The 15,439-nt window shown below is 35.5% G+C and overlaps 1 protein-coding gene across 2 annotated transcripts; it reads left to right on the forward strand.

Annotated features, from left to right (window-relative positions):
* Positions 1–2,031: 2,031 nt before the first annotated feature.
* Positions 2,032–13,395, forward strand: Gnpnat1 (glucosamine-phosphate N-acetyltransferase 1). 2 transcript variants are annotated; one of them, XM_071608041.1, is made up of 6 exons: positions 2,032–2,086; positions 8,118–8,285; positions 9,679–9,741; positions 11,103–11,230; positions 12,071–12,132; positions 13,117–13,395. In XM_071608041.1, exons 2-6 carry the CDS (start codon positions 8,132–8,134, stop codon positions 13,262–13,264), a joined length of 555 nt encoding a protein of 184 aa, XP_071464142.1. In that variant the 5' UTR covers positions 2,032–2,086; positions 8,118–8,131; the 3' UTR covers positions 13,265–13,395. The 2 variants fall into 2 exon arrangements, with proteins under 2 accessions (XP_071464142.1, XP_027785660.1); XM_027929859.2 differs by lacking the exon at positions 2,032–2,086 and adding an exon at positions 2,238–2,450.
* Positions 13,396–15,439: the final 2,044 nt, after the last annotated feature.

The raw sequence follows: 15,439 nt of genomic DNA on the forward strand, positions 1-15,439 counted from the left end.
AAGCAGACTAACCATCAAAGAGGGAATTCCCTATAGTGCCCACAGTGACCGATCTTGACTAATCAGGAAAAACTGGGTTGCTGTGGCACAATGGAAGTCAGGTGTATGCACAAGACCTCATGGAGTATCTCTTAGAACTCCTGTGTTCTGTGATTTAATTGATTATATTTCACTTTACCTATTAAAATTCCAATGACATTCTTCAAAATGTACAGGATTATTTCAGGAGAAACTCACTGAAAACATTTACCAGAAATCTTTTTTGCGTGTGTGTATGTGTGTGTGTGTGTTACTGGACATTGAACCAGGGGTGCTCTACCACTAAGCTACATCTCCAGAGCTTTTTTACCAAAAAAAAAAAAAAAAAAAAATTAAATAATTTTTTGAGACAGGGTCTTGCTAAGTTGCTGAGGCTGGCCTTGAACCTGCCATACTCCTGCCTCCATCTCCAAAGTCATGGGATTACAGGCCTACCCCACTGATAAGAAAATGGGGCTATTCAGTATGGAGATTCCTCAGAAAACTTGGCATGGAACCACCATTTGACCTATTTATCCCACTTCTCATTATATTCCCAAAGGACTTAAAATCAGCATACTTATAGTGACAAAGCCACATCAATGTCTATAGCAACTTAATTCACAATAGTTAAACTATGGAACTAACCTAGGGGTCCTTCAAAAGATGAATGGAAGAAAGAAAGAAAATGTGGTATATATACACAATGGAATATAACTCACCCATAAGGAAGAATGAAATTATGGCATTTGCTGGTAAATGGATGGAACTGGAGACTATCATGCTAAGTGGAAAAAGCCAATCCCCTAAACCAAAAGGCCAAAAATTCTCTCTGATATGCAGATGTTAATACACAATAAGGCAGGGGTGGGTGCAGAACTTCATTGGATTGGACAAAGGGGAATGAGGGAAAGGGAGGAGGGACAGAAATAGAAGACAGAATAAATCAAACATAACTTTCCTATTTTTATATATAAATACATGACCAATGTAACTCCACATCATGTTCAACCACAAGAATGAGATCCTAATTAGAATAAGTTATACTCCATGTACATATGTATGTATGTCAAAATACATTTAAGTGTCATGTATATATAAAAAGAATAAAAAAAGAAAATGGGCTATTATATGTTTAAGATGAGTAGTGTGTACATGACTTTTTATTTCTTTATGCCTTATATATTCTTTTATATTTATGGAGGGAAAATAGGATAAATACATAAATTTGGGGGCCATCAGTCTCATTGATTTCTGAAGCTGTGAGAATTCACGAATCAATAACCTAAATTTAAATCTCACAAGTGAGCCAAAAACAATTTCTGACTGAATATCTATGGTGTTAACTCTTTGAACACTTTTCCTTAAAAGAGTACTCTGTAATTTCAATAAGTAAGAGTTACTAAGCTATGTGACTTGTAAATTGCTTAATGTCTCAGAACCTGTTTCCTAATCTATAAAAAGGACACTTTGGAATGGGAGCTCGGAGGAAAAAGACTTTTCTTATCCTCATCAGGGTTTCTCAACCTCAGCAGCACTGACATTTCAGGCCAGAGACTTTGTTGCAGGGTGCTGTCCTATGTATCCTAAGAAGTACAGCAGCCATCCTGGCCTCTATTCTTCTCTGCCCTCCACCATCCAGAGATGCCAGCACCAACTCTCCCCTTCCAGATAAGAGGTTGAAAACGCTCCAGGCATTGCCAATGTATCCCAGGAGGCAAATCATTGCAGTTGAAAATCACAGTGCCAACCTCGTGTTCATCCTAAAAGGTTCTGAGAAAAAAATAAAGCGACGGTTCCAATGGACTAGAACGCAGAGGCCCCAACTCATAGTTTCAAGAAGGCAGAAACCATGAGTCAAAAACCTGGGAATGAGGAGCTATGAGCTGTCCATGAGTAATCCAAGTCCTAATGGACTCATCGTGAGAAATAGGCAACAAGGGACTAACTAAAAGGACAAGAGGCCAAGCCGGTCACCACTTAACGCTGCTTAGCCGGCTCCTACGTAGACTTATTTCCGGGAAAACCGAGACAGTGACGCCGCCAATAAGGCGGCAAAGAACCAAGGGTAAGTACACTGGAAAGGAAGGCTTGGGCGTCCCGCACCGACGCCCCGCCCTGACGCGCCGCGTGCCTCGCCCAGCGCCGGCCCTCCTGGCCACGCCTCTCGGCAGGCTCCGCCCCACCCCATCCCCACGGGTGGCTCCCCGGCCTCCGCCGGCGTCCGCCTGTGCGCGGCGCTGCGTGAGCTGCTGGTGAAGGAGGAGGCGTTGGCCCTGCCACGTTTGGGTTGCGGTTCCCGGCTCTGGCGCGGGCGGTGCAGGAGGAGGTGGGGCTGGCGCTGAAGCCGGATCCGGATCCGGTGCCGTGTAGCTGGGTGGAGGAGAGTCCCACGCGTGCGAGGAGGAGCACCAACGGTTGGGCCTCTGCAGGTGAGAAGGGGCCCGGTGTCCTGAGGGCGTCGGGAACTCGTCTTCAGGTTTACCGAAAGCCGAGGAGGGCTAGGCCCCGAAGGGGTTCTGTTTGGGCTGTTTATCTTCGCCAGCTGTGTGCACTTGGCGGTGTGGAGCGCGGTTCCCAGGAAGTTGAACCGACGCGCTCCGGGAGCAGAGGTTAAGGATGATGGCCAACGGTCACGCCATTCAGGGGTCCTGGCCTGGCAGAGCAGAAACTGGGACTGGGGTCGAACTAACTCCACTCTCGGGCTTTGGCGTGGGAGATGGAGACCCTTGCTCTCCGTTTCTGCAGCCAACGGACCCACTCTCCCTTCTCGCGTCCTTTCCTGGGGTATCCCATAGTGGTGGGAACCATTGAGGACACTCTCCTGATCGCTCTGAAGATCACCGACTACATCAGGGGGCCTTCCCCGGGAAGAGAGGGGTATCCTTTGTGTCTTTTCTCAGGGCTTCTGCCCCTAGAAACAGCGAGTATTATGTGATTTCTATTGTACTAGCTGGTGTTTATGTAAGCCGAACTCTTAAAAAATTTCACATAAAATTGAAAGGGCAATTATGAGATTCATTTTGTTGGGCTAATCACTCGAAATGAATCCAGAATAGGTCTCAGGAAATCATTTACATGTTTTAGACGGGATTTGATGAATAGGGGAAATAACTACCAGTCAGTACCATTTGGTACTTACTTTATTGTAGCGCTCAACATGGGAAACAGGATTCTAGTTCCAGTTTACTTATTACAGTGAAGCAAGTCTTGAAACTTCTTTGTGCTCCAGCTTCCTCATCAGTCGACTGGAAATAATGTCTAGATGTTAGAGATTTAATGCTATCAAAAAATACTTTTGTAAATTGGTGCATTTGCGCGCTTTTATCAGCAAATGTTCTTTGTAAATCTTCATGTCCAGTGTCCATTACTTGTTGCTCTCAATTGCTTCTAGGAGCAACTCCTGCCCATTTGTATTCTAATCTGATATAGAGGCTGGGAAACCATCTTATTGAAATTGTGTCTAAAAGTACTCAAATTAATGAAAGTTTCTCAATAGTAGTAAAAATGAATTTGATGTATGATTTTTGTGATATCGCTTGTGACAGTGTAGAAATGTTTTTCCCTTGAAATATGATCTCCAGTTAAGTCTTAACGTCATTCATTATTCGTTATTCATTCATCAGATACTTACTGGGTTAGGCTAGGCAATTGTGGCCTTGTAAATGCATGCTAATTTAGCAGTTAAACAGAAAAGTTTCTTGAGGAATATTTAAGGGGGCTTAGGGTTTTTTGCTTTTTCCTTTTTTAAGGGATTTTTTTTCCCACATAACCAAACTTCAAGAAGTACAGAAGTAAAGGTGGATTAAGTTACAACAGGGTGAAGAATCTTAAAACCATTATAACTTTTTCAGTCTCCACATGTCTACTATTTTCTATAGTTCTGTTTTTTGTTTGTTTTGGAAGTGGGGATGGATTGAATTTGGGCACTCAACCACCTAGCCACATCCCTAGCACTGTTTTGTATTTTATTTAGAGATAGGGTCTCACTGAGTTGCTTAGCGCCTTGCTTTTGCTGAGGCTGGCTTTGAACACGAGATCCTCCTGCCTCAGCCTCCAGAGCCGCTGGGATTACAGTCTTCTGACTATACAATTAGGTTCTTGAGGAGGCTGAATACATAAATCTCATCTTCATAGTTTCCTGACCAGAAAGAGGGTTCTTCCTCTTTTGCTCCATGTTGTAAATCTTAATTAAATTATATAAAGATTTTTGGTTCTTATACTTTCAGCTGGATCAATCAATCACTGTATTATTTATTTAGTAGCTAGTGTTACATATGGAATTAAAATTTCTTAAGCAGGGAAGGAGGGGGAATGGGGGTAGTAAAGATGGTGGAATGAGATGGACATCATTACCCAAGTTCATGTATGATGACACAAGTGGTGTGACTTTACTTTGTGTACAAGCAGAGAAATAAAAATTTGTGCTCCATTTGTGTACTATAAATCAAAATGCATTCTGCTGACATGTCTAACTAATTAGAATGAATAAATTTAAATTGCTTAAGCAAAAAATTATTATTGGCAAATTGTGGTAGAGTCATTTGTTTTCAATTCTTCCATCTCCCTTCTTCCTTAGTACAGTTTCATTGTAGAAAGAGTGACTTTCCCACTTTTTGACTTTGTTCATAGCTAGTTGTGGAGACTTTTAAGAATTGCCTTTTTTTTTTCTCCTGCTTGCCCCTTTGAATTTCTGACCTTTGCCATGAGAATGGCCTGTCTCAGGGATACCCAGCTTCTTCAGCAGTTATTTACTGGTTTATTATAAAGGATATTACAAAGGATACAGATTTAGAGTTGTTTAGGGTGAGGTATGTGGGAAGGTGTGCAGAACTTTCATGCCCTCTCTGAACCCACCACTTTCCAGGAGCCTTCACATATTCAGCTATCTGGAAGTTCCAGGGTTTACTTTTAAAAATTAAAAATAATATAAGGCCATTAATGATGATAAGATTCAGCTTTCACCTTTAGTGAAATTTCTTAGTTTTGAGTATCTGTGGGTACCTTAAAATGCTAAAATATTTATTTTTTAAGCCAATTAAAATTACCTATTTAGTTCTTTCGGTACCAAGGATTGAACCCAAGGTGTTCTATCACTGAGCTACATTGCCAGTCCTTTTTATTTTGAAACAGATTGGTCTGAAATTCTCATTTTCCAAAGTAAAGGTAACCAAGTACTGATTGACCATGCACAATAAAGAAGGAAATTCCTTTACTTCATCTACTTTATCTTCAGTGGAATAGTTAAGAGTCTGAAGTCATTCTGCCTAGCAGGACTTGCCATATAATTTGTAGGGACCTGTGCAAAATTAAAATGCAGGGCACTTGTTAAAAAAAAATTCTTAAAAATTTCAAAGTAGTAGCAGCAGAGTATTAAACCAAGTGCTGGGCCCCTGTGCACCATATAGATCCAGGGCCTGTGAAGCTGCCCTATTGCTTTGTTTTGAATTCTAAATTGTGTTGCTTATTGGCACTGGTATCTTGAGCAAATTACTGTGCCTGCTTCCTTGTATGTAAAAGAGGGATAAAATCATTATGTATCATTGATTGTGTTTTAAAGAGTTAACAAGGGCTGGGGATGTGGCTCAAGCAGTTAGCCCGCTTGCCTGGCATGCGCAGGGCTGCTAGGTTTGATCTTCAGCACCACATAAAAATAAAGATGTTGTGTCCATCGAAAACTAAAAAAAAATATTAGAAAGTTCTCTCTCTCTCTTATTTATCTTTTTTAAATAAATAAAGAGTTAACAAATACCAAGTATGCAAGGGTCAGCTAGTAGTGCTTTATCACTCATAGAACAGGACCATCTGGTTAGAGAAAAATCACAGAACTATAAATATTTACTGATTAAATTCATTAAAGGCTTCACAGACTAATTCTTCTGTGTAATTTCCTCATGAAATTAGTAACCCTTTTTGTGTAGCTTCCAGTCAACATTTTATTATAAATTCTGGCAACTTTAAGGGAAAAGGGAATCTAGTAAATCCCTTGAAGTTTTGTTAATATTTATCTAAATTCCCTTTTGAGGTTTCTTTAAATGTCATGCTTTTATATGTGAAATAACACGATCAAATGTTTTAATAGGGTATTACCTTGAGGAACTAAAAAAAATTTACTTTTCCCAGCATATTAGTTGGACACCAGCAGATCTGCATACCTGAAAAAAAAAATATTTTTTGCCCATCTTTCACATGAGATTTTATACAGCAGCTTCAATGGTCCAACTACCAGGGACAAATACTAAAATGTATGCCTATGAAAAACCTGTTTAGGATGGATGGTAAGCTTATTAATTTGATATGAGAGTTTTAATCATCACAGTTTACATTCTTTCTTCAATATTGTTCAACTTAGGTATAGTGTTACAGCACAACTTGATCTGAATTGTGAGGGGGAAAAATGCTTAGTATTCTATGTAATAAAATACATTTTAATTTTTTCCTATCCAAGAAGAGTAACTTTTGGCTTAATATAAACACAACAACTTGTCATTCTTTTTATAGTCCCTGTATCCAGCAGTGCCTAAATCATGAATTAAAGGCAAAAAGAACTTGTAAAATGAATTTTAAATTTATTACTAATTAGAATGTATCTTGCTTTTTTGTGGTACGCCACATATTTTAAGTGCTTGCTTGCATATAATAATTCTTTTCAAATTTGTGTAATTTCATCTGTATTTTACAAATGAGGAAACACGATTCTAAGAGCTTAATTACCTTAACCAAGATCACAGTTGACATTTGAATTAACAAGTCCACTTGTTTCCATGTCCAGGTTTAAGCCCTGTCTTCCTAAATTTTGTGACCTCAGGCAAGATATTTAATATCACTGTACCTTTATTTCTTCATCTGTTGAAATGGAGATAACAACACCTAGTCTGTAGGATTTTTGAAGCAAATGACTTAGTAATACGTCAAGTCCCTTGAAGAGTGCCTGGCATGAAGTAGGTGCTGAGGAAGTATTGAATTCTGTTATTACACAACACTAACTTCCCAAAGCCTATACTAACCTGCAGCATTACCTGTATAGTTACATAGAGTGGTCACACAGGCAGAAATTTAATAAGAAAAGTTAAGTCTATTTGCCATAAAGCATGTTGTGACTTATAAAATAGGTATTTATGAGAAAATTGCTCTTTCAATAAATGTTTCTTTATAGGAATAGAATTGAAAGGGTATAGTTCTAGAAATGAAAGTTGGAGGATTTTACTTAGTCCCTGGATGAGCAGGAAGATCCTATTTCTTTGAGCAGCTCTGTACTCTATTGAAGTGCTCCTCCCACCTCATTTTATACTTCATAAAAATTTTCATCTTTCCCTACTGTTTTATCTATTATTTAGTCTTAGTTTTATTAGATCACTAGTGAGAATCTGCCCATTTCTGAATGTTCAAAAAAGCAAGGGAAATACCATAATTGGTCATTTTTCAATAGCATGAAAACACTGGCTATTCTTAAACTGCATAGATGCAGCTGAGTAACTTATGTTACAGATTTTTAGAAAATCTGTTATGAAAACAAAATTTATCTTTAGTGTCTTATCTGTCATAGCTAAGACCAGTATTGCTAATGAACACAAAATAATTCAGTAATTAGCGTTCATCATGATTAATATAAAAAAGTGATATGCTCAATAAGTCTTTACACTTAACAATCCCACTTTCTGATAGTAAGCATGATGTGTGTGTGTGTGTGTGTGTGTGTGTGTGTGTGTTTTACTGGGGATTTAACGCAGGGGCACTATACCATTGAGCTCTATCCCAGTCGTTTTTTTTTTTTTTGAAATAGGGTCTTGCTAAGTTGCCAGGCTGACTTTGAACTTTTGATCATTCTGTCTCAGCCACCAGAGTTCCTAGGAATACAGACACGCATCAACAAGCCCAACAAAGCATGATGTAAAAATACACCCACACACACACACACACACACACATCGAGAGACCAAGAGATCGATCTGTAGTTGGGGCATTTGAAATTAGATTCTTGGTAGGCTAAAGCAAAATAGCTTGTATAACTGTTATAGAATGCTTCATTAATTTTATCATCAACCATAATAATTTTCTTTTAGTAATCAAAATGCCTTAACATTTAAATTTTTATTTTAGACCTTACTGGAAAGATGAAACCTGATGAAACGCCAATGTTTGACCCAAGTCTACTCAAAGAAGTGGACTGGAGTCAGAATACAGCAACATTTTCTCCAGCCATTTCTCCAACACATCCCGGAGAAGGTTTGGTTTTGAGGCCTCTTTGCACTGCTGACTTAAATAGAGGTATGGAATCACTCCGTGAGGAAATCCTGGTTAGAATTATAGTTGGCCTTCTGTTTTCTTTATAAACATGACACTGATAAATTTTAAAAATATTTGTCTTTAGGATTATTTTTAGACTTCATTTTTTAGTGACTGGAAAATTCAATTTTGACTAATATATGTTTATGATAAATGTATTTTCACTCTATAATGAAATATACATGTCTATCATGGCTAAGACTAAATAGTTCTGTGAAATAGTTCAAATGACTTTAACATAACAGTGCTCCTTCCAATTATTGATAATTGCATATTTGTTTGAAAAGTCTTTTTGGAAGGAGCACTATTATATTAAAGTCATTTGAACTATTTCACAATACTATTATAACAACATTAGGTCTTTTTAAGAAGCCAGATGGGAAATGAAAGTACAGATAATTTTCCTTGGTTAAGTTGAAAAGGTTGTCTGTTTCTATGTACTTATTTTTTTGGGTGTGGCAGGGATACTAGGGATTGAACCCAGGGACACTTAGCCACTGAGTTACATCCCTGGCCCTTTTTTTATATTTTTTATTTTGAGACAATCTCTCTTTAAGTTTCTTAGGGCCTCACTAAGTTGCTGATGCTGGTTTTGAACTCATGACCCTCCTGCTTTGGCCTCCGGAGCCGAGCTGCTGGGATGCGCCACTCTTCCTGGCTCTAAATACTTCTTTTTTTTTTTAAAGAGAGAGAGAATTTTTTAAATATTTTCTTTATTTTTTTAGTTTTCAGTGGACACAACATCTTTGTTTGTATGTGGTGCTGAGGATTGAACCCGGGACGCACGCATGCCAGGCGAGCGTGCTACGGCTTGAGCCACATCCCCAGCCCCTCTATATACTTCTTTTATTAACATCTAAATTCTTCAAACTAACTTAAACCTTGTTAATCAAAAGTCAGCATTTTACTTCTCAGTTTACTTCTGGGTAAGAAACCTGAAGAAACATAATTTTGGTCAAAGTAATTATTGAGTCTAGAAAAGACTCTCAAAGTTCTAAGTGTACTTTTAATATTAGATATAATAAAATTACGAATCTTTAAAATTGTAGTCAACGTTATATTATTTATATTTTGATAAATGTTTTATATCTGTTCATAGTAAGAAACTTAGGAAAAGTTGGCATTCCTTGTGCTGAATTTAACAAAGATTATGTCGAAAAAATATACGTAGTTTGTACTATTCCAAAAATTTTGCGCAGGCAAAAATGTTGTTCAAATATTTTATTACCTTTATTGTATGATTCAAGAAATAATAGTTAAGTGATGATTATGGAAAATTTGAAAAAATGATTGCCCATATTCACAACAACTTAACATATTACTTCTTTTCATATTTTGCCTTTCCTCATGATTTGAAATCTGGTCTTCAAACAAGGGTTTTTTAAGGTACTGGGTCAGCTAACAGAGACTGGAGTTGTCAACCCTGAACAGTTTATGAGTAAGTACTATAGCCTCTGTTTCCTGAATAAAATTAAAGGGAAGTAAGATTTTATTTTTGTTTAGAGCACTGTTCAGTGCCTGCTTGTTTTTGTTCAAACAGCTGGAAGTAATAGATTAGCTATTTTTATTTTAATGTTTAACTTGTTGTAGAATCCAAATATAGTAACTACCTTGTTTTGCTAAATACCTACATTTACAAAAGTGCAGGGTGCAGATCAAAAGACTTTTAATTTATTGTAGTATTTCCTTCCATATGATTAGATTATTCACAGAAATTTCATTACCAACCTTCCCCCACCCTCAAAACTCAAGAGCATATGTACTTTTGTTCTTATATTGAATTTCAAGGTTGGCAGGTATCCGTTAGTCTAGCCCACTACCCCGACCCCAGCTTTTTTTTTTTTTTTTGGTGCTGGGGATTGAGCCTAGGATCTTGTACATGCATCCCCATCCCAGCTTTTGAGAAAATGGATATCCAGAGAGATCCAGTGTCTTACTCAAGACCACAGATAGTTATTAGTAAGGAAAGGACCAGAACTTCAACTTCATCCAGTACTCCCAACACTGCCCTTCCTGTTTCCTACAATTCTTTATTCCTTTTAGTAGGTAAGTTTGTTTTGTATTCTGACTCTGGTAAAAATGAAGGTCAACATTTTCCAATTCTCATTTATGTATTTCTTCTTCCCACTACCTCTCTGTACAAATAAACAGTACAAGACCTATTAGGTTTGGTTTTTAACTTCTGAATTTCTCTTTGCATGCATATCAGATTCATTGAGAAATTCTTTTTTCAGCAATATAAGCATTAATAATCACTTAAGGGGAGTGACTTTGGAAAAACTACTTGGAAACGGAGACATTTTTCACTTACTTTTAAGATGGTTTCAAAACATCTAAAAGAGCAAGTATGTAATTATGAAATAGTTGAAATCACAAAAGGAAAATAAAAAATTTGTTAAATTTTGAAATTACAGAATACACATTCTTCTTAAAATCTGCAAAGTTTGAATATCTGTTGAGTACATATTGAATAAAGTATTGAAGTTTTAATTAGTCATAAAAATAGCAACATATACAATTTGTATTTTAAGTACTATTAATCTAAAATAACTGTCAATCTTAACTATATTTTGCTAGCAGATTATTTTAAATGTATGCACCATAGTCCAATTAATATTGACTGTTGATATTTCAACTCTTTGATTGTTTGGATAATATGCTTTTAGATATGGAATATAAATTACTATGGTAAAATAGCTTTAAGTATTTAATAATAAATCATCCAATCTTAGTATTTTTATGGCACCTAATAAAATAAGTCTACCATGTAACACTCTTTTTTTTTTCCAATTTCTACAGAATCTTTTGAGCATATGAAGAAATCTGGGGATTATTATGTTACAGTTGTGGAAGATGTGACTGTAGGACAGATTGTTGCTACAGCAACTCTGATAATAGAACATAAATTCATCCATTCCTGTGCTAAGGTATGTGCTCACATTAATGCTTGTGAGTAAAATGGGTGTTTTCTAGCAAAAATGACTTTGAATTTCTGCTAGACAAATGTTTTCTTACTGCTTTTCATTGTTTTCTTAGAAATCGTTTAGCAATAAGCAATTTCCTGGTGTGTTTCTGAGGATTATAAATGAAAGAAAACATTAAGTGTATTAACTGCTTACTAAACTTGTTATATAAAGGTTTTAGATTTGACATAGTCATAGAAAAACTGGGTTTCATTAAATTCAGGAGTAATGTTTAAAATCCCTAATGTTTTTTTCCAAAAATAATACTTTGTACTGCATTAGCAGAAATTTCTTATTATTTTCTTGTTAGTAAAGATTGCAGAATACTATGTTTGTCTTCCAATTCTCATAAAATTCACATGATATAATAAATATATAAGAAACCCAATGAAAATGAAAATAAGAACACATGGGATGTATCACGTGCTTTATGAATTTGGGGGTGGGGGTTAAGCCACTAGAAACTGATAAAATTTTACTTGTCTATCTGAAACAAATTTTTATTGAGCAGAGTAGAATGATGGATGTACTGTGTTTATGGAAAGATTTGTTTTTGGTGATACAGATTCTGAGATTTGCTTTAATACATGGAGTGGGGGAGATTGGGGATATAACCAGAAAATGATTAAACTAAAAGTTGATTCTTTTTATTTCCTCTATGGTAATAAGTTAAAAAAATGCATTTTGGTTCTTATGAAGTTCAAGTTTACAAAACATTATCAATAAATTCTTACCAGCTATCACTTGGTTTATCTGAAAACAAAACTGGATGAGTAGTCCTAAACACTGTAAACTACTTTTCAGAGAGGAAGAGTAGAAGATGTTGTTGTTAGTGATGAATGCAGAGGAAAGCAGCTTGGCAAATTGTAAGTAAACGAAGAAGGTAACTCTGGGTAAGCTGGATACTCGTTTCATTTCATTTCTTGCTAAAATGCCTGTTAATTTTTTTTTTCCTTTTTGAAGTTCTTTTTGGGCTACATTAATTCTGAATTAATTTTTATTGTATAGCTTGGAATTGAATTTAATGACAAAAATATTAAATAGTTTCAGAGTTTGAAAACTGAAAGCATACTGTTACCAATAGTCACTTTTTTTTTTTTTTTTTTTTTAGTATTAGGGATTGAATCCAGGGTCACATGCACTGAACTATACACCAGACCTTCTCAAATTTTCTGTTGAGCCAGAATCTAACATGAGGTTAGCCTCAAACTTGAGATCTTCCTGTGTCAGCCTCTCCACTAGCTGGGATTACAGGTGTACACCATTACACCTGGCTAGATCACATTACATTTTAAAAGAATGTCTCTTTTAAGGATTTGTAAAGATGTATACTCTTTTGCTTTGTGTACATCTGTTATTAAACCTATGTTGATTTAAAAATTATTAATGGGGCTAGGGATGAAGGTTAGTGTTAAGAGTACATTCATATGGGCAACCCTTGGGTTCCATCTCCAGTACCACAAACAAACAAAATTAGAAGGCTGTATACTACCAATTACTTTGAATAGATTTATAACAAAGACCTTTTACTAAATAATTTTGGCCATATTTTTACACAAGTTGATAGTTGATAGTCTTCAGTGTTAACATGAATAAGTCCCTTTAAAGAGTTTAGGGTAATTTATCTTGTTTACTAATGAGCTGGAGGTTACTAGATAAAGTTTTTGAAACTAAGTAAAAATGCTTTGGTGATTTAAATGCTTATTGACTTTATAAATATGCTATGATCATATTTATACCTATTTCTAATAAAGACCGAAGTTTTATTTTTCTGTAACATCAATTCACATTGTTATTGAAATTCATTTTAATAAATGCTGTCTCCTCACTTTCCCTTTTTAAAATTTTAGGTTATTATCAACTCTTACTTTGCTAAGCAAGAAACTGAACTGTTATAAGATCACTCTTGAATGTCTACCAGAAAATGTTGGTTTCTACAAGAAGTTTGGATATACAGTATCTGAAGAAAACTACATGTGTCGGAGGTTTCTACAGTAAAAATCTTGAGAGGATCTAATGCTACAGCACTTCATTCTTCCTAGAATAAAAAAACATTTTTGTTACTGCAACCCAGTGACCTCCATAATGCTGGACTGAAAAAACATTGGACTACTACAAGTTTAATGACATTTAGAAGATTACTTTAAGATGGTGGGACAGTCTGTGAGTTTAGATTACAAATGAATATTATCAAAGGGGATGATTTTTAACCAAAGGAATATATTTTTAACTTGAATCTTTTCTTGCATTGTATTTTTCTAAAGTTTGGCTTCATTTCTTGATAGTCAAGAGTATGGGTAGTAAGGAGTTATAGGTATGCTGTCTTTGCTGCTCATTTTTAAAAAGTATACATTCACAAAATTAAATATTTTGTTTCAAAGAAACATCTAAATAAACCTAGAGGTGTATCATTTCTCACATATTATAGGAAGTTGGATAAATTACTTAGAACTAAGTTTGTCCATCTTAATGTTGGCAAACAACTTTGTCAACATTGTAAAGAAAGAAAAATTAGCTTATAAAATGTGACAAGATTTTAAGTACAGTAGTTTAAATGTTTCAGTAAAAGTTCATACTGTTCTTATGGAGATCAAGTACCACCTGTCTTACTGTAAAACAATAAATTTGCCCAAGGGCAAATAAAACAGGCCATCCAAGGTACGCTTTTGTGGAATTGTGTGTGGTACTAGTGATTGAACCCAAGTTAAAGTACCTTTTTAATAGTGAACTAGCAACTCTAGGCATATCCCAGTTTCTCTTTTCATGGGTATCTGAAACCTTTCTTCTGTCAAACATTTTTATGAAACATGGACAGATTATAAAATTTGAGTGATATTTAAAAATGTATGGTACTATAATTGCCACATTGTTAAAATACTGATGGAAGCTTTTATATTTAATGTGATTATAATGGTACTATTATTCTGATCACTATCTTGTTTTGATTTTATTTATTTCAATTATTTTTTAAAGTTGAAGAATTAGATGCTTATTAATGGTTCTAATCTTTTGCATTCCATGTTATATTAAACCTGTTCATATAAATTATTAAAATCCTGCCTGTTGCTTTTCTTGAATGTATTATTGAACTATTAGATTCATTCTTCATTCATGACATCCTAGTTTTGTGTATTCTTTGTAAGGACCACCTGTTTCTCACCTCCGATTCATACCACATCAGTTGGGTTTCCCTCCAAACAGTCAGCTAAAATTGGCTTTCCAAGACAACAGAAATCCTTCACCAATAAGGTATACTACTCATATGCTGACCCATTTATCCAGATGAACCCATCTGCCTATAGTGAAAGCAATAAAATTTGTTCTTTTTTTTCAGGAGTTTTAAAACCTTAGTTGTAGCTTCATTAGGTAAATTCAGGTAATTAAAAACCCATATTAAGTAAGCCTAGTAAAAAGTTGAAATTTAATTCTTTATTAAACTTCTTACCACTGAACTATTTGAAGTAAAATTATCTATTAGGCTGGTATTTCAATAAATCCCATTAAATTGTGTTCTTCAGGTCTTCTCTTAAATCCCCCCTATAGGAAATAGAGTTATAGATAAGGCTTAGTATGTAAAAATTGTGTTACTCTAGTTTTAGTTATCAAAATGTTTATTTCTAATTCGTATGAAAAAAATCTGCATTTAATATATAAACTATATTAACTTTTTTTGTTAGCACTTTTGTTTTTGAAAAGGTATAATGAATGGTAACTCTGATTTTTAGGTGACCCATATTTTTTGTTTATGTTTCATTAATCTGAAAATGTAGTGGGCTATCCCTAAAATCTGGATGCATTTAAGGATCACCGACCTGCTATAGTTTAGTCAGCAATATTTTGCTCTCAGTGTTATAGTTTAGGTGGGATCTTAGATTTGATTAAGCAAAGTGGATGAGGGAGAGAGACAGTACTATAAAATCAAGTATTATTTTTTTTTAAATGGACTAAAAGTGGTGCTATAAATGATGTACCTATCCTTCCTTCAGACATGAATTCCCAACTTGCTCAACTAACTGGAATTTGGGGCTTGCAGACATTTTTGAGTGTGTGTTGACCACAAGGTTTTGAAAGATATTCTTGTTTCAACGTTCATTCACCTTTTTTAATCTGTAGGAGTAAAACTGGGTTATTTTTACCCAGAGAATAAGTAAAGAAGTTCTCAGGCATCAGCAG

Source organism: Marmota flaviventris, chromosome 2, assembly GCF_047511675.1.
Source record: "Marmota flaviventris isolate mMarFla1 chromosome 2, mMarFla1.hap1, whole genome shotgun sequence".
In the NCBI taxonomy this organism is placed as follows: Eukaryota; Metazoa; Chordata; class Mammalia; order Rodentia; family Sciuridae; genus Marmota; species Marmota flaviventris.

What these genes read in the sequence shown, in the direction of transcription:
- Gnpnat1 (XM_071608041.1), top strand. Translation starts at nt 8,132, where the DNA reads ATGAAACCTGATGAAACGCCAATGTTTGACCCAAGTCTACTCAAAGAA. An exon ending in CACTGCTGACTTAAATAGAG is followed by an intron (nt 8,286 to 9,678) that starts GTATGGAATCAC and finishes TCTTCAAACAAG; the next exon opens with GGTTTTTTAAGGTACTGGGT. An exon ending in GGAAAGCAGCTTGGCAAATT is followed by an intron (nt 12,133 to 13,116) that starts GTAAGTAAACGA and finishes TTAAAATTTTAG; the next exon opens with GTTATTATCAACTCTTACTT.